Source organism: Echeneis naucrates, chromosome 22 (assembly GCF_900963305.1).
Source record: "Echeneis naucrates chromosome 22, fEcheNa1.1, whole genome shotgun sequence".
In the NCBI taxonomy this organism is placed as follows: Eukaryota; Metazoa; Chordata; class Actinopteri; order Carangiformes; family Echeneidae; genus Echeneis; species Echeneis naucrates.
Genome location: NC_042532.1, coordinates 13449224 through 13472535, shown reverse-complemented (window position 1 = coordinate 13472535; position 23312 = coordinate 13449224). Strand labels below are relative to the sequence as shown.

The 23312-nt window shown below is 40.2% G+C and overlaps 1 protein-coding gene across 8 annotated transcripts in view; it reads left to right on the top strand.

Moving 5' to 3' along the window:
• qkia (QKI, KH domain containing, RNA binding a) overlaps positions 1-23312 on the top strand; it is a 67407-nt gene that overhangs the window by 8469 nt on the left and 35626 nt on the right. For all 8 annotated transcript variants that reach the window (XM_029493829.1, XM_029493827.1, XM_029493823.1 and 5 more), the window contains exon 2: positions 15444-15586. In XM_029493829.1, coding sequence (XP_029349689.1) covers positions 15444-15586 — 143 coding nt within the window. The remainder of the gene's footprint in view (positions 1-15443; positions 15587-23312) is intronic.

Below are 23312 nucleotides of genomic sequence, written 5' to 3'. Positions count from 1 at the left end.
AGAGTATCCCTAAAGTGTTCAGGCTTTTGGTAAGTACATTGTGCCCTGTGTGTGCTACTTAGGGAGTTCATTCCAAACCATAGTTGTTCAAGTTTGTGGTGTTTCTGTCACCTTTTCCTCAGTCACCCATGTCACTCTGCATGCCATTGCTTAACTTATCAGATAAAAGAGAGGCTACAACTTGGCAGCACATTGCTCGACTTGTTTTTTGCTTCCTGCTTGCAGTGAAGGAATTTATGCTGGTGTCTAGGAGGACGTTTCTACAGATTTCTTGAGGCAATGTAACAGAGCATTCCTTAAAAAAAAAAAAAAAAACATTGGCCCCTCAACCTATTGAGCAATGTTTCAGTTGTTGGAACAGGGCCTTTTGTCTCTCACTGACACACACATACAGTGGCTGTCTAGCCAATCTAGAATTACATGTGTTGAACAGTTGTCTTTTACAGTGACTGTCTGCCCTGCCATCTCGTAACGCAAAACATGATTTGCTTAGCATAATTTACGTCCATGGCAATACGTCTAACTGAAATTGAGCAGTGCCTGAACGAAGTCAGGGTTGTAAAACTGTTTGGTGTCTGTTCTGTTTGTTTAGTGCTTGTCGTTGTTTGTCTGTTTGTGGTGAGGCTTAAGTCTGTCTATCCTTATCAGTGCAGTGGTTGGGAGGAGATAACTGAACAGAAACGATGTGTGGTTTTGTATGATTAGTTTTTAATTGCTGAAACAAAGAGCCTATTTAGCATTGTGTGTAATATATGAAAGACAGGCAGAAAGAAATCCATGTTAACTTGCAGGGAAGAATGTTCTGTCTTTGTGAAAGGGTTAGTGAGCATGCACCTCGTCCCAGCTCAGTAGATTGATTGTGTTCGCTGAAAGGAAAAAGACGTGCAAAGCCGTCTAGAGCAAGGGGAGGAAAGCATGTGTGATAAAGAACAGTTGGGGGAGACAGAGGATTCCTATGTGCTGTGAATGAGGTCATCTGGTTGGTTACAAGGAAGGTCGCTGACCCCTCCCTCAGCTCTACACGCCACCCCTCTGTCGCTCCCTTCCTCCCCACAGCTAATGATATACAATGGCTTTTTGTGCTTTAATGTGCCAGACACACTGGGTCATTCCTACCAGTTCACATTTGAGTATGCACCCAAGTGCTGTCTGTCAAACAAGGCCACTATAGTACAGTGCATTTTTGTGCATTGCATTTATTAGCTGCATCTGTCTGCCCATCTTTACTGTTTACTGTTGCTTTCATAGCTGAATGGTGAGACAAGCTGGAGCGTGAAAAAAAGACTGTAATCCTGTTTTTATATATATATATATATTGGAATTGCTTTCCTAAGCAATAAATATATATATAAATATATAAATAAATAATAAAAAAAAAAATATATATATATATATATTTATATTTATTGCTTAGGAAAGCAATTCCCAATGTTCAGCTTCTTTCCAAAAACACTCTTTTGTATCACAAAATGAGGAGGTCAAAGTTAACATGATTACTCTTGGTGGATCGGTAATCACATCCTCTTGTATTTTGCGATCCAACACAGGCAGTTCCAGTCAACAGTTGAAATTGTTTAGCCTCATGAATGAAAGTATGTAAACATAAAAAATATTGACTATGTGAGTAATGGTAGTTGCTAACCCCTAAATAATATCTCTGCTGAGGCATCTAGGAGGGGGTTGGAAGAGCAATTGTGTTACATACAGTCTACACTTTTACCTGAGATTATTTGTCATAAATTGGTGCTGATTCATTGTTTCTCAGATAGGATAGAAATGTAGGCTTGTTTGCAAATACCCGTTGATCTAAAAAAGAAAAGAAGACATCTTATTCCAATCAATTTCATCTCTAACATTAGCTGAACATGTTATACTGGGGCTTTAATTCTAGTTGCACATTTAATAAAGGTAATGGTCTTATCAATGACCAATAACCACCATTCAAGCTTACAACTGGTTACATAGTGAGTAGTTAACAGACTACCACTGTAAAAGTGTTTGATGGCTCACATAAATCCTAATTGACCTTAAAAAATACTATGCAGTTGTTTGATGTTTTAAAAAGGCACAGCCAGCTGGTGCAGTTAAACAGCTTCTCTCCATCTTCACGCTGCTTCTGTACACTTCAGCCTTAACTTCTGGCGCCTCCACACAGTGTCATTACAGAGGAATGTTGCCCATAAAAGACTTATAACGTGTTTCTTTATTGTTATCTTGGATAAGATTGCAGCTGCTCCTGTCTGACTGCTGTATATATTTTCTCACGGAGGATGCAAACCTACTGCCATGGAGCGATTTGTGTCAAATTGTCTTGAAATTTGAATTTTGATTTGGATATATGTTTGTGATCACCAGGATTGTTTACCTGACATAATTTATTGTTGTCATAGCATTATTGGTCCTGAAAGTGAAGAATAGACTGCCAGGAGATGGACTTGTCTCCGTATGTCCTATCTAATCCCTCTCTCCCCTCCATTTTTCCACTTTTCCTCTCCTACCCTCTACTCTGCTTTCCGAGACAGTATTTGTCTGACGTGAGTTTAGGCTGCTTTTGATGAGAGCTCTTACTGCAACCTTATTTTTAGTGAACTTCTGACACTTTCGAGGAACCAAAACTTGGTTCTGTCTCCCCTGGCCCTCCCTCACCCTTGCATGGTTTGCTTACTATCGCTCATCTTTTGTGTTCAGTCTTAAACATGTACGTACATTTTTCTCATCTGTTTTAGATTTTGTAGAAAAAATTAGAGATACTGTGACAGAAGGAGCATTTAATTGTTTTATTAGTGTTTCCAAAGAAAAAAGGGACTCATTGCACCCTTTCGATTATCTCTGTGTTCCATGTTTTCTGCTCGCATCGCTTGTTCCTCCAGATTTTTACTCATTGGGCCCCTTCTTCCATTTGTTTCCTCCTTCGTGGCTTCCCTCTCTCCTTGACTGTGAGCGTATGTGGCAAAAATACAGCCTTGGGGCTACATTGCCTCTTTCATGTGAGGACCAGTGGTGACATTAAAGACCCACAAGGTGGTCTGTCTGCTTGCATCAGCCTAGCTCTCACTGTCTCTGCTGAGGACCTTAGTATGTACTAGGCTCTCCACTCACTCAGGGGCTCAAACATCAGGTGAAAGAGAGCAACATGTCTGCACCCTCTTGTTGTAATTATGCCCGTGTATATACATTGGCAGATTTGCTAAGCCTTCACACCCAAGTGCTTTGAGACGGATCGATGTTTAAAGGCTTAACTGTAGTGGAAGCTTGGTTAATGACAGATGAGTCGACAAGAAGGCATCTCTCTGTCTTTTATCTCTCTCCCTGTCCTCCCTTTATTATATACTTCATGGCCCAGTTGTTGCATCCGCTCCGACATCTTTTCTTTTTTTCTGTGTTCTAAATGGCACATCAAACATGACGAGGGAGACAAAACAGATCAACAAGATGATCTCCAGGACCGGACAACCAGACCAAACAAATGCACAGTTGAAGAGTAGCTCTTATGATGTGCCGACAGCAGGGAGCAAGATGGAAATGTTTCCTCTTCTTTTCACTGTCCTTCAAAACAAGCAAATCTTGATAACGTGAAGTGCGTCGGTCAGTTTTTCAACATCTCTTAGCAATGCCATTCCTATTTATTCTTATAGGGAATCACTGCCAGTTTGATTTATGACAACCAACTCTTAAACTATCCTTTCTAGAATACTTGACTCAGTTTAACAGTTGAATTTGGGGACCATGTAAAGCCATCTTGGTATTTCTTGACTCTATGGCTCATTTGTTTAGCAAAGAGGGCATTTCAGGTGGTAGATTCAGGTCCAGGAAAGAATTGGGAATTAAGACAATAAATACACAGACACAAAGACACAACACACCTTAGATTTGGGTCTGTGAGTTGTCACATCCAGGGACAGCAATTAAATGGCTGTTGGACTGGAACTTAAGATGGAAGCTGCAAGCCCCAGCAGGCCCTACTCTTAAGGATAAAACAGGGTTAGGGCGGACATATATACTTTGTGATGAAACCTGTTTGACTTCCTGTGATCATAACTTTTTTAGTTCTATTAATATGTAGTCTAGTCCAGGCATTAACCCTGTAAAGCAACATGGAATCAATGACTGCCACTTTGGCACAAGCTTATCAACAGTTGACTGTGATAAGATTCATAAAGATAGCATTATGGCAAGGTTGTAGGATTTGATTTCATCATATTGTCACAGTATTTTCTTTGTAATATTTATTGACACCAGATGCTGTTGATTTAAATTGAGTCATATTTCAGTGACAGTTTCATATTACTAAATGATTGCCTTGGACGTGCATTTTTACATTCATAGTCCAGTTGAACAAATCAAGTTTAGTAGGTTTTCGTCCAGGATAAACACCACCCTATTTTAGTTTAGCCATCAGTCAGCTTTGCTCTGTCTCCATGTTGTGGCACCAGTTTTTTGCTGCTGCAACAAAGTGACCTTGTTCCCTGATAACGAGGGAGTGAAAAGAATGTGGTTGTTCCTCATTTGGTCAATCCCCCCACCTACCAAATACATATTAAATAAAGAGATTTTTTTTTCTTCAGTCTGTTGACATTCTCAATACTGCACTTCTTGCCGGCCCCTGCTGCTCCCATCTGTTCCCCACCAAAATCGCTTGAGTCACAGTTGATGTAAGGATTTGCATCAGATCTTCAGTTAAAATGCAACTTTTGTCTTATCCTTCCTGTGTGTTGCAGTTTGGCAGTGTTTAACTGATAATGACCTGCTGAACATGCTCTGCCTGACCCTAGTTGTTCCACAGACATCAACCTTTACAATTCAGACAAATCAACCACAACGCAACATTGTCCAGATTTTTTTGGAAGTGTGCATACAATTCCCTTTGAACCACACACATGAAATTGTCTTTTCTCCCCCGTCTTCTCCATTGGGTTTTAACACTGTGGTCTCCTTAGTTACAGGGGTGGGGACAGGAAGCACAGTGCATCTTATCGTCTCCAGTCACATCAGTCAGAGCCTTTCCTTCCTTTCTCTCTTGTTTCCTCTTCTGACAGCTGGACCTTTCCTGGCATTGTGGCACAGCAGTGGCAGCAGCTGTGTGCAAGGATAGACACAGTTGAAATGTGTTTAGTAGATGAATAGTGGTCAGCTCTTTAGTCACCCCTTTGAGACACACTGTTTGTTTATATCTTAAAAAGAGTGAATGTCTACTGGCAGGAAATGTCCATTTTCTCAAGCCCCTCCAGGCAGTGGATAAAGGAAAGGGATACCCCTTTTTTCACAGGCCAGAGCATATGGATCCAAGGCAACAGTGAACACAAATTGGGGCCAATGACTGCTTTTCCAGTCCACAGTATGAACTGCAACACACATCCCATCAGCAGGCATCCTGACTCTTTATCCTGTTATTCTTCCCATACCTTATCTCATTGTCTCACATCTCGTTGAGTTTGCAGCATGCATCCTGTACTCTCATCCTGCATATTGTGTGTTTGTGTATGTGTCTGTCAGTACAAGTTGAGCTGCATAAGCATCAGAAGTGTGGTGGATGCACATTGAGTGGAACACTGAAAGTAGCCTAAAATGGGTCAAAACTAAATGAAAAGCTGTTTCTTGAATAGCACTGTGCAGCACAACACAGGTCTCACTTTTGTTAGCCTGATTTCACTGGCAGGTAAAGTCTGCAAAATTGGTCCCCATGACAAAAAAAACAGCAATTTGTTTGGCTGTGATGCTTTGTTCTGTGTGTGTGTGTGTGTGTGTGTGTGTGTGTGTGTGCGTGTGCGTGCGCATATTGTAATTAATCCACCAGCTTTTACTACTGCCACCATAAATATGCATCCTTTTAGGATGCAAGGAATATATATGCCTTCTGTCTATGGAAGTTGGCAGTGAGCTTCCTCTTGTATTACAGTTTAATTTAGGCAGCCCCTAACCCCCCACCCTTTTTTTTTTCCTTTTTTTATATGCCAAATATATCCTCTCAAATTTGCGAAAGCATTTTCAGCTCACGAGGCTTCGGCCTTACAGCCAGCCTGTTAAATGACTATTGCAGTGTAGCTTCCAATTTAATGCTACCTATCGCTCCCCCTTTAGATGGCAAAAGCAGCAGCTGCAGAAGTGAAATGGTCCATCTTTGCTTTGTCTTTCAGAAGGAGCCTGAGTCTGCATCTGTGTGAATTAGGTTGTCTGTTTCAGCTGAGTTACGCTACAGGGCTAGTTTCAAAGGTGAACCGAGGAGAGAGGCAGTATTAGCACTGCTAATACTGCTGTTGTGCTGCAATTGCAATAATTAGCAAGGTTACAAAACTACGCCAGTTTATTCCATTCTGTTACCTACCACACTAACGCTCTACTGTACTTCTTGAAAGAGAACTATGTACAAGTAGGTGAGGAAAAGAAAACCTTTCCAGTAGCTCTGCACCTTATTCATGTGCTTTGGGGTTCTTCACTCAAGTTTAAGTGTGTGCGTGTTTGTGTGTCACCAGTTTCACCTCAAGATCCTGTTGGAATACCCCCACGCAGAGAGTAATGAACGTTGGCCCCTCGCGGCAGCCATTAAGAGTAAGCCATTATGGTTCAGTATTGAGCCAGCCCTTCCTGCCTGTTTCACCTCATTCTTTGGTAGACCCCACCGAGTGCACAAAACTGGCACTCCTATGGCTCATTGAGCTGCCAGCATGCCCCCCACCAGCACGCAGCCCCATAAAGCAGTTCCACATCATCAAATGTGATGATCCCTTGTTCTAATTTTAGTCCGAGGTCTTAATAGCACTGCAGATACTGTCTGAAACACAAATTTCAGTGTTAAACTGAGTCTGGGAGTGCCTGGTGATGTGAGTGGAGAAAAAACCTTTTCAAAGAGTCCTATAAATTATTTACCCTAGTAGTTGTGTGTTGGACATGAAAATGTTAACATTAATAAATACTGACCCCAGTTGTTTTGTTATACCCAATTGTTATAAGGTCACAAAACTTAAATGTAAGAAAAGTAGGACTGAATGTTTTTATTTCCAGTTTATCGTCCCCTAGTGACTGCAGTTTCGGATATTCTGCAATTCTTACGGAGTATGCTTTGCCCCATGACAGTTGTTTCATGTCTTTGCCTCACTGTTTATCATCATCTCAAAATTGGCATCATAACTCTCTTAAGCTTTGATTAACTTGGCCACATTTTCCTGGTCTGACTGTACCTGTCGATGTTGGTGTTTCAGGCGACAGGTGACAGTATTCCCTCTAGTCAAATGGTAAATTGTATTTGTTGTTGTATGCGGGTAAGCACATCTGGTCAAAAGTAAGAAAACTCACCATTTTATGAAGTACATTTTTTAATATATATATATATATATATATATATATATATATATATATTTTTTTTTTTTTTTTTTTTTTTTTTAAATTATTATTTTTACCTACTATGCATTTCACTTTCTGCCATATCCTATCCCTTTTGTCCCATTCTATTGCTATTTCTGCTTCTTTCTTATCTCCCCCATGGCTCTGTTTTTACTTTGGGCCTGCTCTCCTTTTCTACTCTGTCGTTTGCTTTGTTTAATCGCCAAGTTAACGTGCTATGACACGTTCTTATAGCACACCGTCACTGCTGCTGCCACGAGTCACATAAAGCCACATTCAGCTTGGCACTTTTTTCCTTTCCTGCATGCAGTCACAGCGACAGCCCCTGAAAACATTGCATTTGTCACCAGTTATGATTAATGGCTTTGCTGATTGCAGTTCGTGGCCATCCCCACACCTACACGTTCTGCTTTTAGCATACATATTCCTGGGGCTTCAGCCAGAGTAGAGCAAGGAAAAAGCTATGCCTCCAATCTGTCTATTTCTGACTTAATTAGTGTTAAACTCATGGTTTTATTTGATGACGAAGTCATTTGCCAAAATTTTTAGAGAAGTCGAATGTGTTTTCGATGCACATGTGCAATGTATGATTTAATATTTAGATAAAATATTGTGCATCACCAATTGTAATAATCCTGTTGAGTTTACTGTATTCTGCTATTAAAGGTAGAAGAAGCAATATTTCTCCTCATCTACAGCTTTGTGTATCATTGGCCATCATGGTAAAATGATGAGTATGGGGGTTGATGTGATAAAGAATGTTTTTGTAATCTGTGTTTTTACTCTTTTTACTATTTGTCACTTGACTGAATCTGAAACAATGGCTATTAAGGAACGATAGTTAGGTGTAGCACTATTTCCTTCTTGCTTCCTGCTGTATTTGTTTAGCAGATTTTCCTCTGAGGCAGTTTTCCTCCGCTTTCTGTGAGGAGCGTTATTTCTGTGAGTTTGCTCTCTCAGGGGAGCTTTGCCTACAAACGCACAAAAGCTTATTAGCTCATGTGTGTGGGTGTTTTTAATGTTTAGTGGGGTGTTGTTCCTTTATATGTATTATGTGTACTTGAGTTTGTGTCGGGGCGGATATTTCTGCCCATTGTTGGACCATAACTAAATGTTGTGTAAGTTTTTATTTGTGTGTGTGTGTGTGTGTTTTCAAGCAGCCCCAGCTCATTATTGAGATCAGAGAGCGGAACGTGCTGCTTTTGGGGAGGTAGTTGGCTGGGATATATCTGATGGTGTACTCATACCCCACATGTATCTGGAATTTCTGCACAATAGTGTATCCATCAGAGATATTGTTTTCCTGAGAGTGTATGGAAGTATTTTGTCACTGTATATTGCATTTATTTTCAATTCCCAATTTGGATTAAAGCACAGTTCCTCTGTGTCTTGGCTTGCTGTTTATGTACTAGATGGCTGAGAAAATATATCTGTGCATGTGAGCATTTTTCTGCATTTTATCACTTTTTTTCTACCTGACTCATAGAGGCGAAGATCCAGAAACCTTGCTATGCCAGTCGTTTATTTAGTGGCCTATCTACTTAAAGACCTGACGCTTGAGCTTTTTACCCAGCCTGCCTTAGGAGAATCCCTGACACACAACATAAATCTCTCCTGGCTTCCAGCATGCTGCACCGTCATTTATGTTTAGAGCCATTTAGACCCCTCAGTCTGTGGGGGCCAGCGCTTGTATCCACATCATGTCAGGGTTCAGGAACTATGAGGATGAGTCACTGCAAAAATAAAACTGAAATGTGTTCCTCAGTACCAATTAAAACATTCAATGAGGGATAATAACAAATGGAGGCTAATATTGATCAAATATCTTAATTTCTAAGTATGCCTCATGATACTCTTAAGCTCTTTGTGTATTAAAAAGTTTTTGGTTGCTGTAATTATCTCTCCTGTTAATGGAGGCTGAAGTGATCTTTTTGAGAGGAGGCCACAAAATGCCAAACCTAATACGATGCTTCAGAGGGAAAGGGTCAAATCTGATGCACATCCACCCTCCCACCTTTTTTGTGGCCACCCCATTGCTATACCTCTCTGAGGAAACACAAGCAGTATTTTGTGCTGGAAAGACAACCAGCAGTTTGAGATCTTATCTGTGATGACGGTTGGCACAACGCAAAATGAGCTGTGCATGTATATGCAGTTTAGATGAGTGGGGCATAGAACAGGCTATTTTCTTTACCTGAAATTTACAAATTTACCCTTGATATCTTGCATGCAAGCTCTGTAGATTCCAGTTAGGCATTTATACACAGAAGCCTCTAGTCTCCACTCTGCTACTGTAGCACATGTAACTTGTGCGGATGTGTTGCCAAAAATGTTAAGTCATATAAGGTGTAATGTAAAATGTATTTTGTTTAGTAGACTGGATGTACAGTATGGGGCCAGAGCAGGACAGTATTACTCTTAACAGCTTTTTCACACAGAGCCATAACCACCCTTAAATCTCACATGGACTGACATCCACCAACTTCTCTTCCACCTATTGTGCAATAGATTCATCATGGGATCATCTTACTTACTGTTTATTCTGTTTTTATCAAAGTGTTACTTGCACTGCACTTTTTCTACAGCACTATGGGATTTTTCTTTTATTGTGTCCTTCATTTAATCATCTTCACTGTTTTATTTATCGATTGTGTGTGTGCTTTAAATGAATGAATCTTTTTTTTTTTTCTATGCACCAGATGGGTTAGTGCTCCTAATCTTGTTGTAACATGTTTTATAATAACAATAAAGCTATCTGATTCTGATTCCCATTCTCTCTATGAATCGGTGGAAAGAGGATGATTGGATGCCACAGGACTTGCACCCCAGTGAATTTTAGACCACTGAAAATAATAGACACAGTTGGGTAATGTTGCTGTAAATGAATTGCTGCATTTGATGTAGACATTTCCACAGACATAAGAGTACCTTAATTGGGTTGAACAATGATGATCCAAAGTTGTCAGATCTAGTCCTGCTTGTCTTGCATTGCTCTTATTTGCTGGGAAATCATACCCCGTGATTTCTTTGTTTGTAGGGCTAGGAATCCAAAAATACCATAATACATGTACAGCAACGCTCCTTCCATTGGCAGATGAATTTGCAGCCCTTTGGCTACAGTTTGTTGACATTGAAGTGATACAAGTTGTCTAATGCAACCCCTTTGCACAGAATGTATGAAACCAAAACTTTTTTTTTTTTTTTTTTTTTAAACCTCAAAACCCAATTGCATGTGCAGTTCTTAGTTATGGTGTTAGTACAGCATACTCATCAACAGCACAGGAATAGTTGGTGCAAGAACATCAAAGACTTGTGCCGTACAGGCCTACTGTTAAATCAAAGATTAGGAAAGTAAAAATAAGACAGAAGCATGAGGAAACTTCTTTTTTCCTTCACAAAGAGGGAGGGTTAGCAAGAAGCAGCTGTGAGTTGACGATAAGGCCCAGGAATGCATGCGTTTTCATGGCTCGGTCACCCTCACCAATGCACACTATACTTGGGTTCTCTGCTTTAAAAGAAACCTCGTCTTTCATATGCTTGGCCTGCCAAACCTCTTAACTGTTGAAGTCGAGTGTCGTCTTGGATAAAGTTGTCTGTGCTGTGAATAAAAGGCAGGAATGCATTAAACGCCCAAATCCTTGTGCTTGCAATGGGTACCCAGGCTTTGTGATAGCTAAAGTGCACAGCTTTAAAGTGAAAATGCTTGTTCCTCACTTGAGTCTTGTTTCACTCAGTACCAGCACATTTAGATCTGTCTGTGATTGTCGATGTTTTTTTAGACACAGCCACCACATTTCAGCTGCCTATATTTACCTCAACATCCAAGCCATTTCTTCACCTGTTTAAATCATCAATTGCGCTTGCTTGCATGTGCAAATAGAAATAGATGGAATGATTCTCAACACGATAGTTTTTTGAACTGACAAAGCTTTAACAGGACAGACTCATTCAGTCTCTCTGCAAAGTTGAGCATTTGATCATTGGCTTTAAGATTAATTGGTGTTACACTCAATCTCTCTCAGGTGCCAAAAATTATCAGCCTGATACCAGGCATGTAAAGCTGCTTTCCTTAGGCAAAGCTGATCACACACAGATTACTCACCCATTACATTTTCTTTTGCTCCTTCATTTTCTTTTTCTCCCTTTTTGTACTTTAGATCTGTGTTTCTCACTCTTTCGCTCCCTCACATCTACGCACACACATTATGTGTATGATTAGGTTTGCTCTGCATGGTCAGAGGATGTATTGCTGTGAGCTACAGGGCGAGGACAAAGCAGTTATGGAGCGGGTCTATTTTTGGGCTCTTAATGGACTTGTTCCCATTCTCTAGTGGAGCAGGTCTAGCTGAATGATCTTCACCAGTCTTAAACCTGATTACAGTGTCTCCTTCTGGACTTCTCTATTGTTTTTTAATTTCACTCTGCTCTCTTTCCTCCTCGCTCCCTCTGGCTTGTCTCATTGCTCTGTCTTTGATCTCTCCTCTCTGCTCCATTCCCTAAATTTGTCCTCATGCTGTGTTTACATTCATTAGATCATGCTAGATCAGAAGGGCTGCAGCATTTGAAAATATTGCTACCTCCCATGGTTATCTTTCCATTCTTCTATTTTCTCTGCTCATCATAACCACTCACAAACTGTTCCCTGTGACTCTTCTAGTGCTACCACTATGTGGTCATTGTTTTTGGCATCAGGCTGAGTGAATAGATTAAAAGCCTCTCTATCCCATCATGATATGCTCCTGGTGGCTGACTCTGTCAAATACCACTGCTTCAGTTGAGTAGGTAGATTTAATGGATATTATTATTTTATTTTTTTTATTATTATTATTTTCCAAAAATTTCCTTTATTTGGTGCACATGAATCTTTGACCCAGACAGAGTTTAACTATCTTGTGAAGAGGTGATGGTGGTTTTTGGTTTAGACAGCGATAGTAATCATAAGGAGCTGCTCAGGTTACACGTTTCATATTCCTTATCAGTAGATAATTAAACTTAAGTTAAATGTTGTGCTTGAAAATGTAAATTATTAATTTTGTTTGTGCATTTTGCTTTTTTAAAGAAATCATTGGCCATATAACCCCAGAATCTTCGTACCAGTATTCAGACATCGTGTGAAATGCGACTGTAAAATTAACTAAGGCCCATTGACTTACTTAGCTACATGGGAAGACCTTGACTCTCTTGAACAGGAAAGTAAATAGAATTTAAGTGCTGTTTTTTTTTGTTGTTGTTGTTTTTTTTTTTTTTTTTTAACTACTTATCCCAAAGTCAGAAGTAAACATTGACATCCATCACCGTTCAGACAACCAGTCCCCGCTTTTATTCTCTCAACTTACAAACACTTCCTCTCCATGTTCCCCATTCCACGGCCCATCAAATCCTGCTGCCTGCCATTCTCCTCTGCCACATCATGTCCCTGGGTGTTCATCTCGTTGTGCTGCCAAATCACTGAGGATAAGGAGAACTCTTCTCTTTGCTTGAGCTAACAAGGTTTTGGTGGTGAAATTTGAGGGGGGGTGGAGAGAAACAAAAACTAAATGAAATGAGTTTTAACTTACACTAAGGCCAAAAAACAGCAGTGTGTGTCAAGAGGAGTGCAACAGCTCTCTGCTTGCTCAGCACTGTTGTTATAATTCTTCCCATTTCCTTTGTTTGACTCATCAAACCCTCTTCCTCTTTGCCGATTTTCAAGGCCTTTTTTGTTTCATCCTGACAGATGTCTCAGTAAAAAAATATTATCTCTTCTTTTGTCTGTGTTTGTGTGTGCATGGGGCCACCCCCCACAGGTAAATAGACAGCTCTGATAGGAAAGTGTATGTGTGTGTGGGTTGCTAAGTCAGATTGTAGATGACACACTGATATGATACTGAGAAAATGCTGAAAAAAAGTAACGGGGGATCTGTTAGTGCTCTTTGTATGGCTAATGCAATGCAGATTTTTACCGTCAGTGTTTGAGATAAGTTCTAATTCTGATACAGTGCTAACTCACTCCAATAGTTTTGTTTTTTTTCTCCTCTCTCTTCTGTCTTTCTTTCCAATATGGGGATCCTCAGCCTCCCTCCCTCATGTGTCTCTTACAAAATCAGTCTTTTCTGCTGGGGTGGACAGCCAGACAAATTATTTTGTTGGTTGTGCAAGGCAGGGGGTAATTTTTAGGTGAGCGCAGCGCTTCAGAAAAGACTTGCTGCACTTAAATTAGAGGTTGTCAAATGCTGCACGTCTCCACTGATGGCGCAGCACGGCCCCCTTATGTTAATGTGGCATTTCAGCAGGAGGAAATAGAATTAGGAGGAGGGCTGCTGTTGATGGTTACTGGGCTGCATTGGTACATGTGCACACAGCTTTTATTTTCTCTTGTTATCTGAAGGACTAATGTTCTTAGATTTATTAGACTTTGCATACATATTTATATATATATCCCATAGAACTCTGGCTTCTCTTTACTTGTCATTGATGGCTCCTACACAAATGCTAAGCCCACCACTGTTGTGTTAAATCACTGTTTTATGAATGTTGGCTTGACAAATGGGCAAGGAAGATAAAGCAATTTACAAGTCAGTATGTGGATTTAATTTTGCAGCATGCCCGTTTTTAGTGATAGAATTTTGGTTGGAGTCTAGCAACAAATGACCAGGGTTCATATCAACAGCTTTGGATGTCAAACCAACAACATGGTAAAAATAGTCTTTAAACACTAACCCAATATCCATGAGTTGTATGTACTTTAGTTTTTATGATAAGACAACACACCTTCATTTGCCGTTAAATATTGTGTTTTTCAGTAACTCTCAGGTTAGATTTTTTTTATCTCATCCCTGTGGGATGTGTCACTGCCACTGTCAATGTTGGTGCACAAAGCCTAAATGTGGCCTGAAGCCACTGGTGCTGGTTAGGACTGATGTAATCTATCCACTGGGCTAGATACCATGAGGATGAATTCATCTTTAGGGAGGACTGGGAGTATCTATGTGGAAGAAAGAGTAGTCAAATCATGTGGTTTGAGAGGGAGTCGCTCTGGAGCAAGTCCTTTTGGCTTGTTTGTGTAATTCCAGTGTGTCCCCAGTGTTGTCCACACAGCTGTAAGCCAGATGTGGATGCTAGTCAATGTCTATGAGCCATAAGTCACACATCAGTCTGTCATCAGTGTTATCCACAAGAAATCCCATCAAACTAATTTCAGTGACTTAAATCAATAAGTTTTCTCTCATGTCTTATCAGGGTGCTATAATTTGACATTTCAAAAAAAGTATCAAGATCCTCTAGTACAACAAAGACAGTTTCACTGAAACCTAACCCTTCCCAATGTTAAGATAAAACTTGGAGGTCAAATACGACTCACAAAGGGCATCGATAGCCAAGTTCCCCTACTAGGCTTTCATTGAGAGCACCCAGCTGGCTGAAACTCTAATGAGAGATGAAAATGGTGCCTCACAGCTGTCCCAACTCCACCTTGAACAAATTTAGTTTCAACTTTGTCACTCTTAAAGCTTAAAAAAATGCCTTTTAAGGAGCTTCATTTGTGTTACATTTTCTCAAAAACTGATTAGCTTTTTACTTCAGCGATAGCAAACAAAAAGCAAAAAGTTAGACAGTGTGACCAGTGTGTCATTTATTAACAGGTGTTACAACGGCAGCTGTGGATCCTCATCTAACAGAAAGACAGAAAGAGGGAGAGGTCTGTTAGTTTTGTTCAACAGAGAGAACAGATCCAAAGGCTTGTACCACTGCATTTCTTCTCATCTCCTCGCCATCGTAGCCGCTCACATAGGCTGCTCTATTTGAGAACAGCCGTTCACAAGGAGCAGACAAGAAGGAAAGACAGTGGCCTTAACCCTTGAGGAATGCTGTCAAATTTGTAAGCTAACAGGCTTGTGATTTATTTTCCAAAAACAAAGCTACGCTGTTACTTATCTATAAAAGTAACAACATAAAGCATTCAAGGCCTTTGATACATTTTGGTTGTTTTTCTTTACTCTCTGTACAGCAAGATTTGCAGCTACATTAAGTCTGTGCCCAGAAGTTAAAATCAATATGACAGTGATATATGAAAAACAGAATTGTTTGTCGTAATTCAGTTGCTTACCAGATATTTTTGTGTTTTTCAGAGATCAACAGAGTACGTAAAGACATGTACAGTGACACAGTGAATGGCCTTGTGGATAGACACCCACTGGAGCTGCCTGAGCCTATCGGACCCATCGTCCACCTGCAAGAAAAACTGTTTGTGCCTGTCAAAGAGTACCCTGATGTAAGTGGCAGGTTTACACTTCTCACACTGTCTCAGTTCTTCAATAGTACCAATAGTTTAATTAAATTTGCCCCAACTGTTTTAGGACTCATATTTATAGTGTTACCAACAGACAAATAATTTGTTGTAAAGAAAAATACAGTAAAGGATATAATGTTGGTGTTTCTATAGGAATGTTTTAATTTTACAGAACTATAACAGAGCCACAATTCCTTTATCTGTCGACATGCATGCCCTCATCTACACACATAACATATTAATTTACAAATTATTGACAATACTTCAGAAATCTTTTAGCAATTTACCAGTTGATTTTTCTCATTTTTTTTCTGTTCACAGTTTTAGTCACTTCTTTCTTGTCTTCTTTACTGTATTTTGCTAAAAAACCTGCAACTCTTGAAATAGTGACTGTTTTCATCTGTCAAGCAAATGCTGCTGGACTCATAACGTGTGCTGAGTGGTTAAAGGACTTCCTTTTAATGCTATATCAGATAGCAGTATAAGTCGCTCCTGGACTCAGAAAACACAGCATGGGGTGTTTAACAACCCGCTTAGCTCTAGACTGAATGCTGAGAGGGAGAGAAGGATTGGATTGGGAGTAGCAGAATTCTGAAAGGTAAACTTAAGTTGAAAGAGAAATCTCTTGGACTTAGACTTGTATTGGTTAGACTTTTTTTTTTTTTTTTAACACATTGTCATACTGGTCGTAGAGATGAGGGGAATGGTGGCAAAACTGAACAGATGAGTTAGTAAAAAGCGTGTCCAAAGAATGATGGATGTGTTTGCTTGTATGTGTCCACTACATGTGTAGCTTGCGGTGGGTGTTTGGCCCATGGTCATTCAGCCACAACCTCACCCCATGGTGGTCTCTTGGACGCTCTTAAATGGTTGCGTCATGTCTTAAGGAGCACCGATTCTCCTCGTAATCCCAGCAGCTTGCAGTGAGGAAATGAATGGAGGGTGGTGACGAAGGATAAGAGAGACCGTAGAGCAGGGCAATGTCCAGCCAGCCGTGGATTGCATTTTCCCCCTGACAGAATTGATAAAGGGCACCAGGGAGTGGATGGGATAAGTTGAGCTCCAGCTGACCCTCAGACCAAACCCAGCCTCTGAGCCCACAAGTTAAATCAGCCAACCAAAGCCCCAGACTTTCACATTTCTTCTGCCGTAGCAATACTTCAGGTCCTTGAGCAATTCACCTAATTAGTTGTAAGAATCATATTTACTCTTGGTACTGCTTTTGTTTTCTAATTGCTTTAGTTTTTATGATTAATATAATGGTAATAATTAACTTTGACTTGTGCACAGAAATTCATGATTGCCAAGTGCATGACGTGAGACACTTAAAATTCAGTATAACCTACACAGCCATAGCTTTGTAACTTTGAGAATACATTTTGTTTATTTGTATACTCTAGATGAAACAAGAAACAAGAAAAATATACATCAAATAAACATCTTGTTCAACATCTTGTTGGAAAGTGTGAATTTGGTCAGACTGACCCTTTATGACTGACTGATCATTTAGTTGCCAAGCAGCTGTCTGGTCAGGACTTCATTGGTCAACAGGTTTCTGTTGCTGCCAGTTATTTATTATTATTTTTTTATTCCCCTATTTATAGAGCCTGCTATTTAAAGATTCATCTAACAGCCATGCCCACATTAAAACTGGTAACCAGTTTTATTGCTAATCGGGGCATATGATTTGTATACAAGTGAAGATGGGCTGTAAAATTGTGAAGCACTGGGTGCCACCTGTGGCTGTAAAAATACTAATCGAAAGACAATCTCTTTCTGGCACACACACACACTCAAACTATTGAAAGTGTGGCATCCTCAGATGACCCTATGTTCCTTTTGCTGGATGTGCTACGCTGCTCCAAACAGAGCCAGGTTGTAACTCAGTATTGTGTTTACGAGCTGCCGGGAAAGCTACTAAATTAATTAGGCTTCCCCCTGGTGGCTGAGATGACTCACTGATGACCTTAGTAGACAAATTTATACACGCGCAAACATGCACATCAATGTAAAAGAATAGGAAAACAAACACCTACAGTAAAGCAAGAATGGCACTTATTTCACTTAGACGTTTTTATTTCCATTTTATTTAGATATATACACGCACTCCCCCTCCAAGTGTTGTCTTTAAGTCTGCAGGGATACAGAAAAATGCCCTGATACCTGGTGATCAGAGGGAATTCAGCCGAGGGTCTACAAGGAAGGTTTTGGGTTTTTGTTTTTGTTTTTTTCTGCTTTCACTTGCTTGTGTTTGAGAACTACCTAACTGGTTAGTATTACCTGTGTAAGGTGTCCTTTTCCCAACTCCCCGAATTATTATTATTATTACTTTTTTTTTCTCTGCTGCAAGTAGAGTGGGTAGACAGTGAATGAGATGCGGAGATTTATTATTGGGGGAGTAGACAAAGTGTTACAACATGTTCAAATGACATAAGGCTAGAGCTGAACTCATCTTACTTTGTAACTTGATTATTGTCTATTATTATTAAACCAAGCATGCCGTCAGCAACACATTCGCACAGCGGCACTTCAAATTACCGTAAGTTTGTGAATGTTTTCTCTACTGGAGAAATGCCAGCAGTTTTTGAAAGCTGAGAAGTTGCGCTTCACAGCCAGTATAGGGTCGTCACAGTAATTCCAGTCATGCTGCTCCTTCATTGTTAACCGTTAAAACACTCTTTCAGCAGAAGGTAAACTGCCAGATATCGAAGGTTCTAAGTGTTCTGGGCAGAAGCACTTACTCATAGGACACTTTCTGGCAGGTTTATGGTTAAAATAAGCAAAAAGTCCACGTGGACAGTAGGAATCTTTGGTGTTAAAGGCTGAAACACAGAGTGAGCAACAATTTGTCTGGATCCAGTTTGAGTTTTCAAGAAGGATACAGAGTGGAATAATTTTGCAGTGAAAGTGGGGAATGATGTAGGATGAGTTTTAAGAGGGGGAAGAGGAAAGAAATTATGAAGTAGGGGAAGAAAAATGTCACTTCCTACCCCTGATATGCCCATAGCTAGAAGGAGAGGGAACTGTAATGATGATTATTAGACAGGGGAATATTTCCCTCCTCTCACATTTCCATCTGATTTCCCAGATTCCCCAAATTGAAAAACGAATGAATATGTCTCTGTGTTACTGATGCAGTTCTAGGTTCTCCCAAGAAAACAGGATGATGGTCCAAGTCTGTTTGTGTTCTTGGCATCAGCTCACTTGCCATGGAAGATTTGTCATCATTCATAATATTTTTTTTTTTGCCTTCCCCTCCTTATCTTGACTTTTTGGGACACCTGCCATCTACTTGACTTATTTGCAGTTTTCACTTAAATTTAAAACTGATACTACCATATCTCATGCAGAGGTCACACTTGCTAGGTAGGTCTTTGTCTGCCTCACCTATGACTTTCCTACTTGGGTTTACCCAGTAGAAAATTAGATTGTCCTGGTGCCTGGATGCAGTGCAGCATGTCAACCCTACCAAAATAACTTTCCTTGCCAGCGTGCTTCTTCTCTAATTCCCTAAAATTTGTTCCTTTTCTGGCCTGTGCGTTACATATTTTTCTGTAAATGTCTTTGTTTGAAGCCCTGTGTCCCCATGATCCTGTCTGCCTGTGTGTCTGTTTGCCCCCCCAACCCCCATCCCACTGTTCTTCAAAGTCAGCCATTTCCTGATGTCATCAGTGGTGCAGAGCACTGTGAAGCGTCACCGTGGTGGCTGTCTCTTGACTGACAGCTGAGTCGCTGGCTATCTGATAACTTCAACCTTCAATTAAATGCTATCTGTGACTCTACTTTTTTCCTGAGCACACGCTCACACGCACATTGATAGGCAGCTGACAGTCCGCTCAGCGTGTCATTTCCATTGACCTTCAGGCATCTGATAGGATGTGTGACATATCTTTTAAGTGCGTCTCCGTCTCCTCTTTACTCTCTGCGTATTTGTATTTGCCGACTGTTAAATGCCCAGGTGTGCATGGACTCTCAGACGCCACCTTTACTCCGCTGACTCTGTGAAATACGACCCTCAGTTTGATGCAAGTCACAGAGCAACTGGTAACCAGGAATGTCTTCCCTCGCTGTGCCTGCTTGAAGAGAGTGGAACGAAGACAATAATGATTTGTATTGGCAGGACTGTAAAAGCTATGTTACAGCTTTACTGTTGGTTTTGCAGTGGATTTAGTTATTGTCCTGTTTAAGGGGTAGTCATGGTGCTTTGGGTTGTTTACCTGAAAAAGGACCTCCTCAGAGGAACAGCCGTTTGATTAGTCTGTATTTTGAAAGGAAATTAATAAAATTAAAAACTGCAAATTACTTTTTGGTTGAAAAAAATAAGAAACGGTTAATCAATACTATATCGTGTGTGTGTGTGTTGTTGGGGTGTTTGTTTTTTTTGCTGTTGTCATCAGTGTGTTGTAGTTGTTGTAGTGTTGTAGTCCTCATGAACCGACCTGGGTTTGTTTTTGTTTTGTTTTGTTTTTTTACTTAAAATGGCATCTTTAGTTTTATAATGTTCTCCCTTTTATTGTGTAAAGATTTTTAAAATTAATATGTAAGTGTATATAACATTAAACCTAATGTGAAATATTACAAATTCAACACAAATTGGATAGCTATTAACAGCAGTAAACTTTCTGATTAAATCAAGCGTTTTTGTTCTCCTCATTCTCAACAATTAGCATTTAGCATTCAATTGTTTTTGAATCCTTCTGAGATGGTACAAAATGATCTTTCGGGGGGTTTGTTTTACTGAATTTGTGGAGTGCAAAAATCTAACAGAGAGCCTAGTGAGCTGAAGCAGTAACTTCATAGGGGCCAAAATAATGGTCAAAAGTAAAAGTGCCAAAACTTTTAAGGTCTAGATTTTAGGAGTAGGAATTCGGTTAGTAAGACAAAGCTATGGGAGTGTGTTCTTGTCAGCTTTTAGAGAGAGAGTAGAGTGCCTCATGATGCTTCACTTCCACTGCAAGGTACAGAGATTTCAGAGTACCAAAGAAAGGGCTCTGGTAATCTGAGCAGACAAGGTGTTTGGGACTCTTCTTTTTCACTGCAGTAAAATTGCCCAGCTAAACCAGCCAGTTCCCTGCGCAGGGAAAGTCATTAAGCTTGTTCCAATGAGGGTGTCATCACTTATCATGCCAGCTCCTGATATCCTTCTGACCCCCTTAAGTCATTACCAGACCTGGAAATGTACCGCCCCACACCTCACCTCACTGACAGTGCAGCAAGTTGAGGTTTTTGATATCTCTAGCTAGCCAGCCATGCGTGATGATGATAATTTGAAGAATGAATGGTTTCTAGTTAGCTATTTCATGAGGAGGGTAATTACAATGATAATTTAAACAGAGAGGACTATTTGTATACTATTTGTAGTCAGTTAACATCACAAAAGGCAACACTGTAAGCTTTTAAATGTGTATTTGTAACTGTACTGATGCCAGGTGTTGCTTGCATATGAGAAAATTGTGTTTGTACCATACACTGTAGGTAGATGGCATCTTGTGATACCTTGGCCTCTCTGTCCCTGAAGTTATTAAAACTAGAAGCACAGAAAATGAAGGACAAAGGAAGTAGGTTTACCACACAGGGATCAAAGGCTACATCAGGGACGTAGTATCAGAATTTGTCTGCATGAATTCCTGTAATACATGATTTACACAAGACCACTTCCAGCATTTGTCTGCATCAGTGCTTACTAATCCAATCTTTGTTTTAACATGAATTATGATCAGTTCATGTCAATGATCTGCCCTACAGGGTTATTAGATTACTGAAAAATATGTGGACAAGAAGAAGAGGAAATTAGCATTTTTCAACAAACATTTGCTCATCAAACCATTTATTGTAAATACTAAGAACCTTGCTGTAAAAATGTATCACTCACAATTAATACCTAGCGTTCATTTTCAGGAAACGTATACATTCCTGATCTTAGCCCAGTCAGCAATACCTTAAAACGACACTATATATTCTCTGTTGTCCTTTAGCATAGTCTGAATATGATCAGCTCTTACTAGTCAGCTGATAATCATTCAGCCAATGTATGAGTTAAAGATGATGAAGCGTGTACGAAATAGCTGGTGGCTGATCAGATGATGCAAGTACAACTTCAGTGCTCTGCTTGAACTAACACAATGCTCTATTAAAAGGATTGAATATTGGCCAGATGTGACTAATCTAAATTAGATACTGTTTCCCTCCCTCTCTTTATGATAGGCTTGTGGATAAGGTAGCGGAGCATGGCCAACATTATTCCACAGCTTTGTCAAAGGGCATTCTTCTATTGACTTATGATGATTAACTAATGCTCAAGTGAACACAGAGGGGTAGAGTGAATGTTGTTTAGCATCTTGCCACTCAGTTTTTTTTCTGTCTAGAGTTTGCTTAGCTAGAAGTTTGCAAACTTTGCCCTGTGCTTCCTTCAATCATGTCTTCCAAACTTCTAGCCGACATCAATCTTTACGCTTTCCACCACATCGTCTTTACGACTCTCTATTTCCTTCCTGCCTGCAACCTAAAAATAAACCAAAACAGAATCATCAAAGGAGCCATGGATTAGGTGCTAAATGCTGGATGTTCTAAATGGAGACCTTTGAAGTCTATTGGGCTTTGAGGCGAAGATGTCATCGTTGGAATTGAAGTCTAATTTTCACTCCATCATCCCAGCCTCACCACCTCTGTCCTTCTGGTACATGAAACATAGAAAGTGCTGTATGTTATGTACCTGCCTACTCCTCATCCACAAATCCCATATCTTTGGTCATTTTGACTGGCTAGAAATTATACATTGAAAGATACGAGTGTCTATTGTGTGTGCATTGTGGGGGTCAGACCACAAAATCAACGTAAAATGGATTAATTGAATCGTGGAACATTATGACCCAAAGATGAATGAGTGATGAAAGACAAGTAGCTGGCTGGTGGTTAGGGATGTTATGTGTAGTCAGAAAGAAACATTTATGTTTTTATTTATTTATTTATCTATTGGTTTTTGTTTTTGTTTTTTTTTTTGTCTTTGCCGTGCAGAGGAGGATATGTAACATCCTGTGTACCAAGACATAGAGGAAAAGGAAGTCTTCTTTGCTTCCAGTACCTATGAATGGTTACAGAGAGGGAGGGGTTGTTGAAAGAGAGGAGAGGCGTTTTGGCACCCAAGAATACTGTTCAACTCTGTGCCCTCTCTGAAGCCTCCAAATACTAGAACTTGAAATGAAATGAGACGGAAGGTATCTTAGGTATAAGCAAAAGTGAAGGTTTTCTGTGATAAATGTGTGGCCACTACTTTGGTATGTGCTGTTTCACAATCATACATTAAGGGAGGGTTTGAATCATGTGATCCCAGGATTGAAAGTATGGGTAAAGACAGGGAGCTGGAGAGAGATGGCCGTGCCTGGTGTAACCACAGATTCCACCTTGCTTTGATATATTGCACTGAATGAACTGTTCCTCATTTCCATAAGCCCAGCGAGGCCGGCTAATAAGTGATTGGTATTCTCCTCCTGGCCTGGCCCCGCTCTTTGATAAGCTGGGCGCGCACACGCAGCCACAGAGCATGATCTCATTTCTTGTCTCCCCACCACCACAAACAAACGCTGTCAGAGGCACAATTATTCTGATTCTCTGAGCCTTGTTGGTGGAGCTGCTGTTGTTTCCCAGTTGTTCACACAGAAACAAACCACAATGCACGCGCACAAAAACTAATTCAGCAATCAGCTCTAGG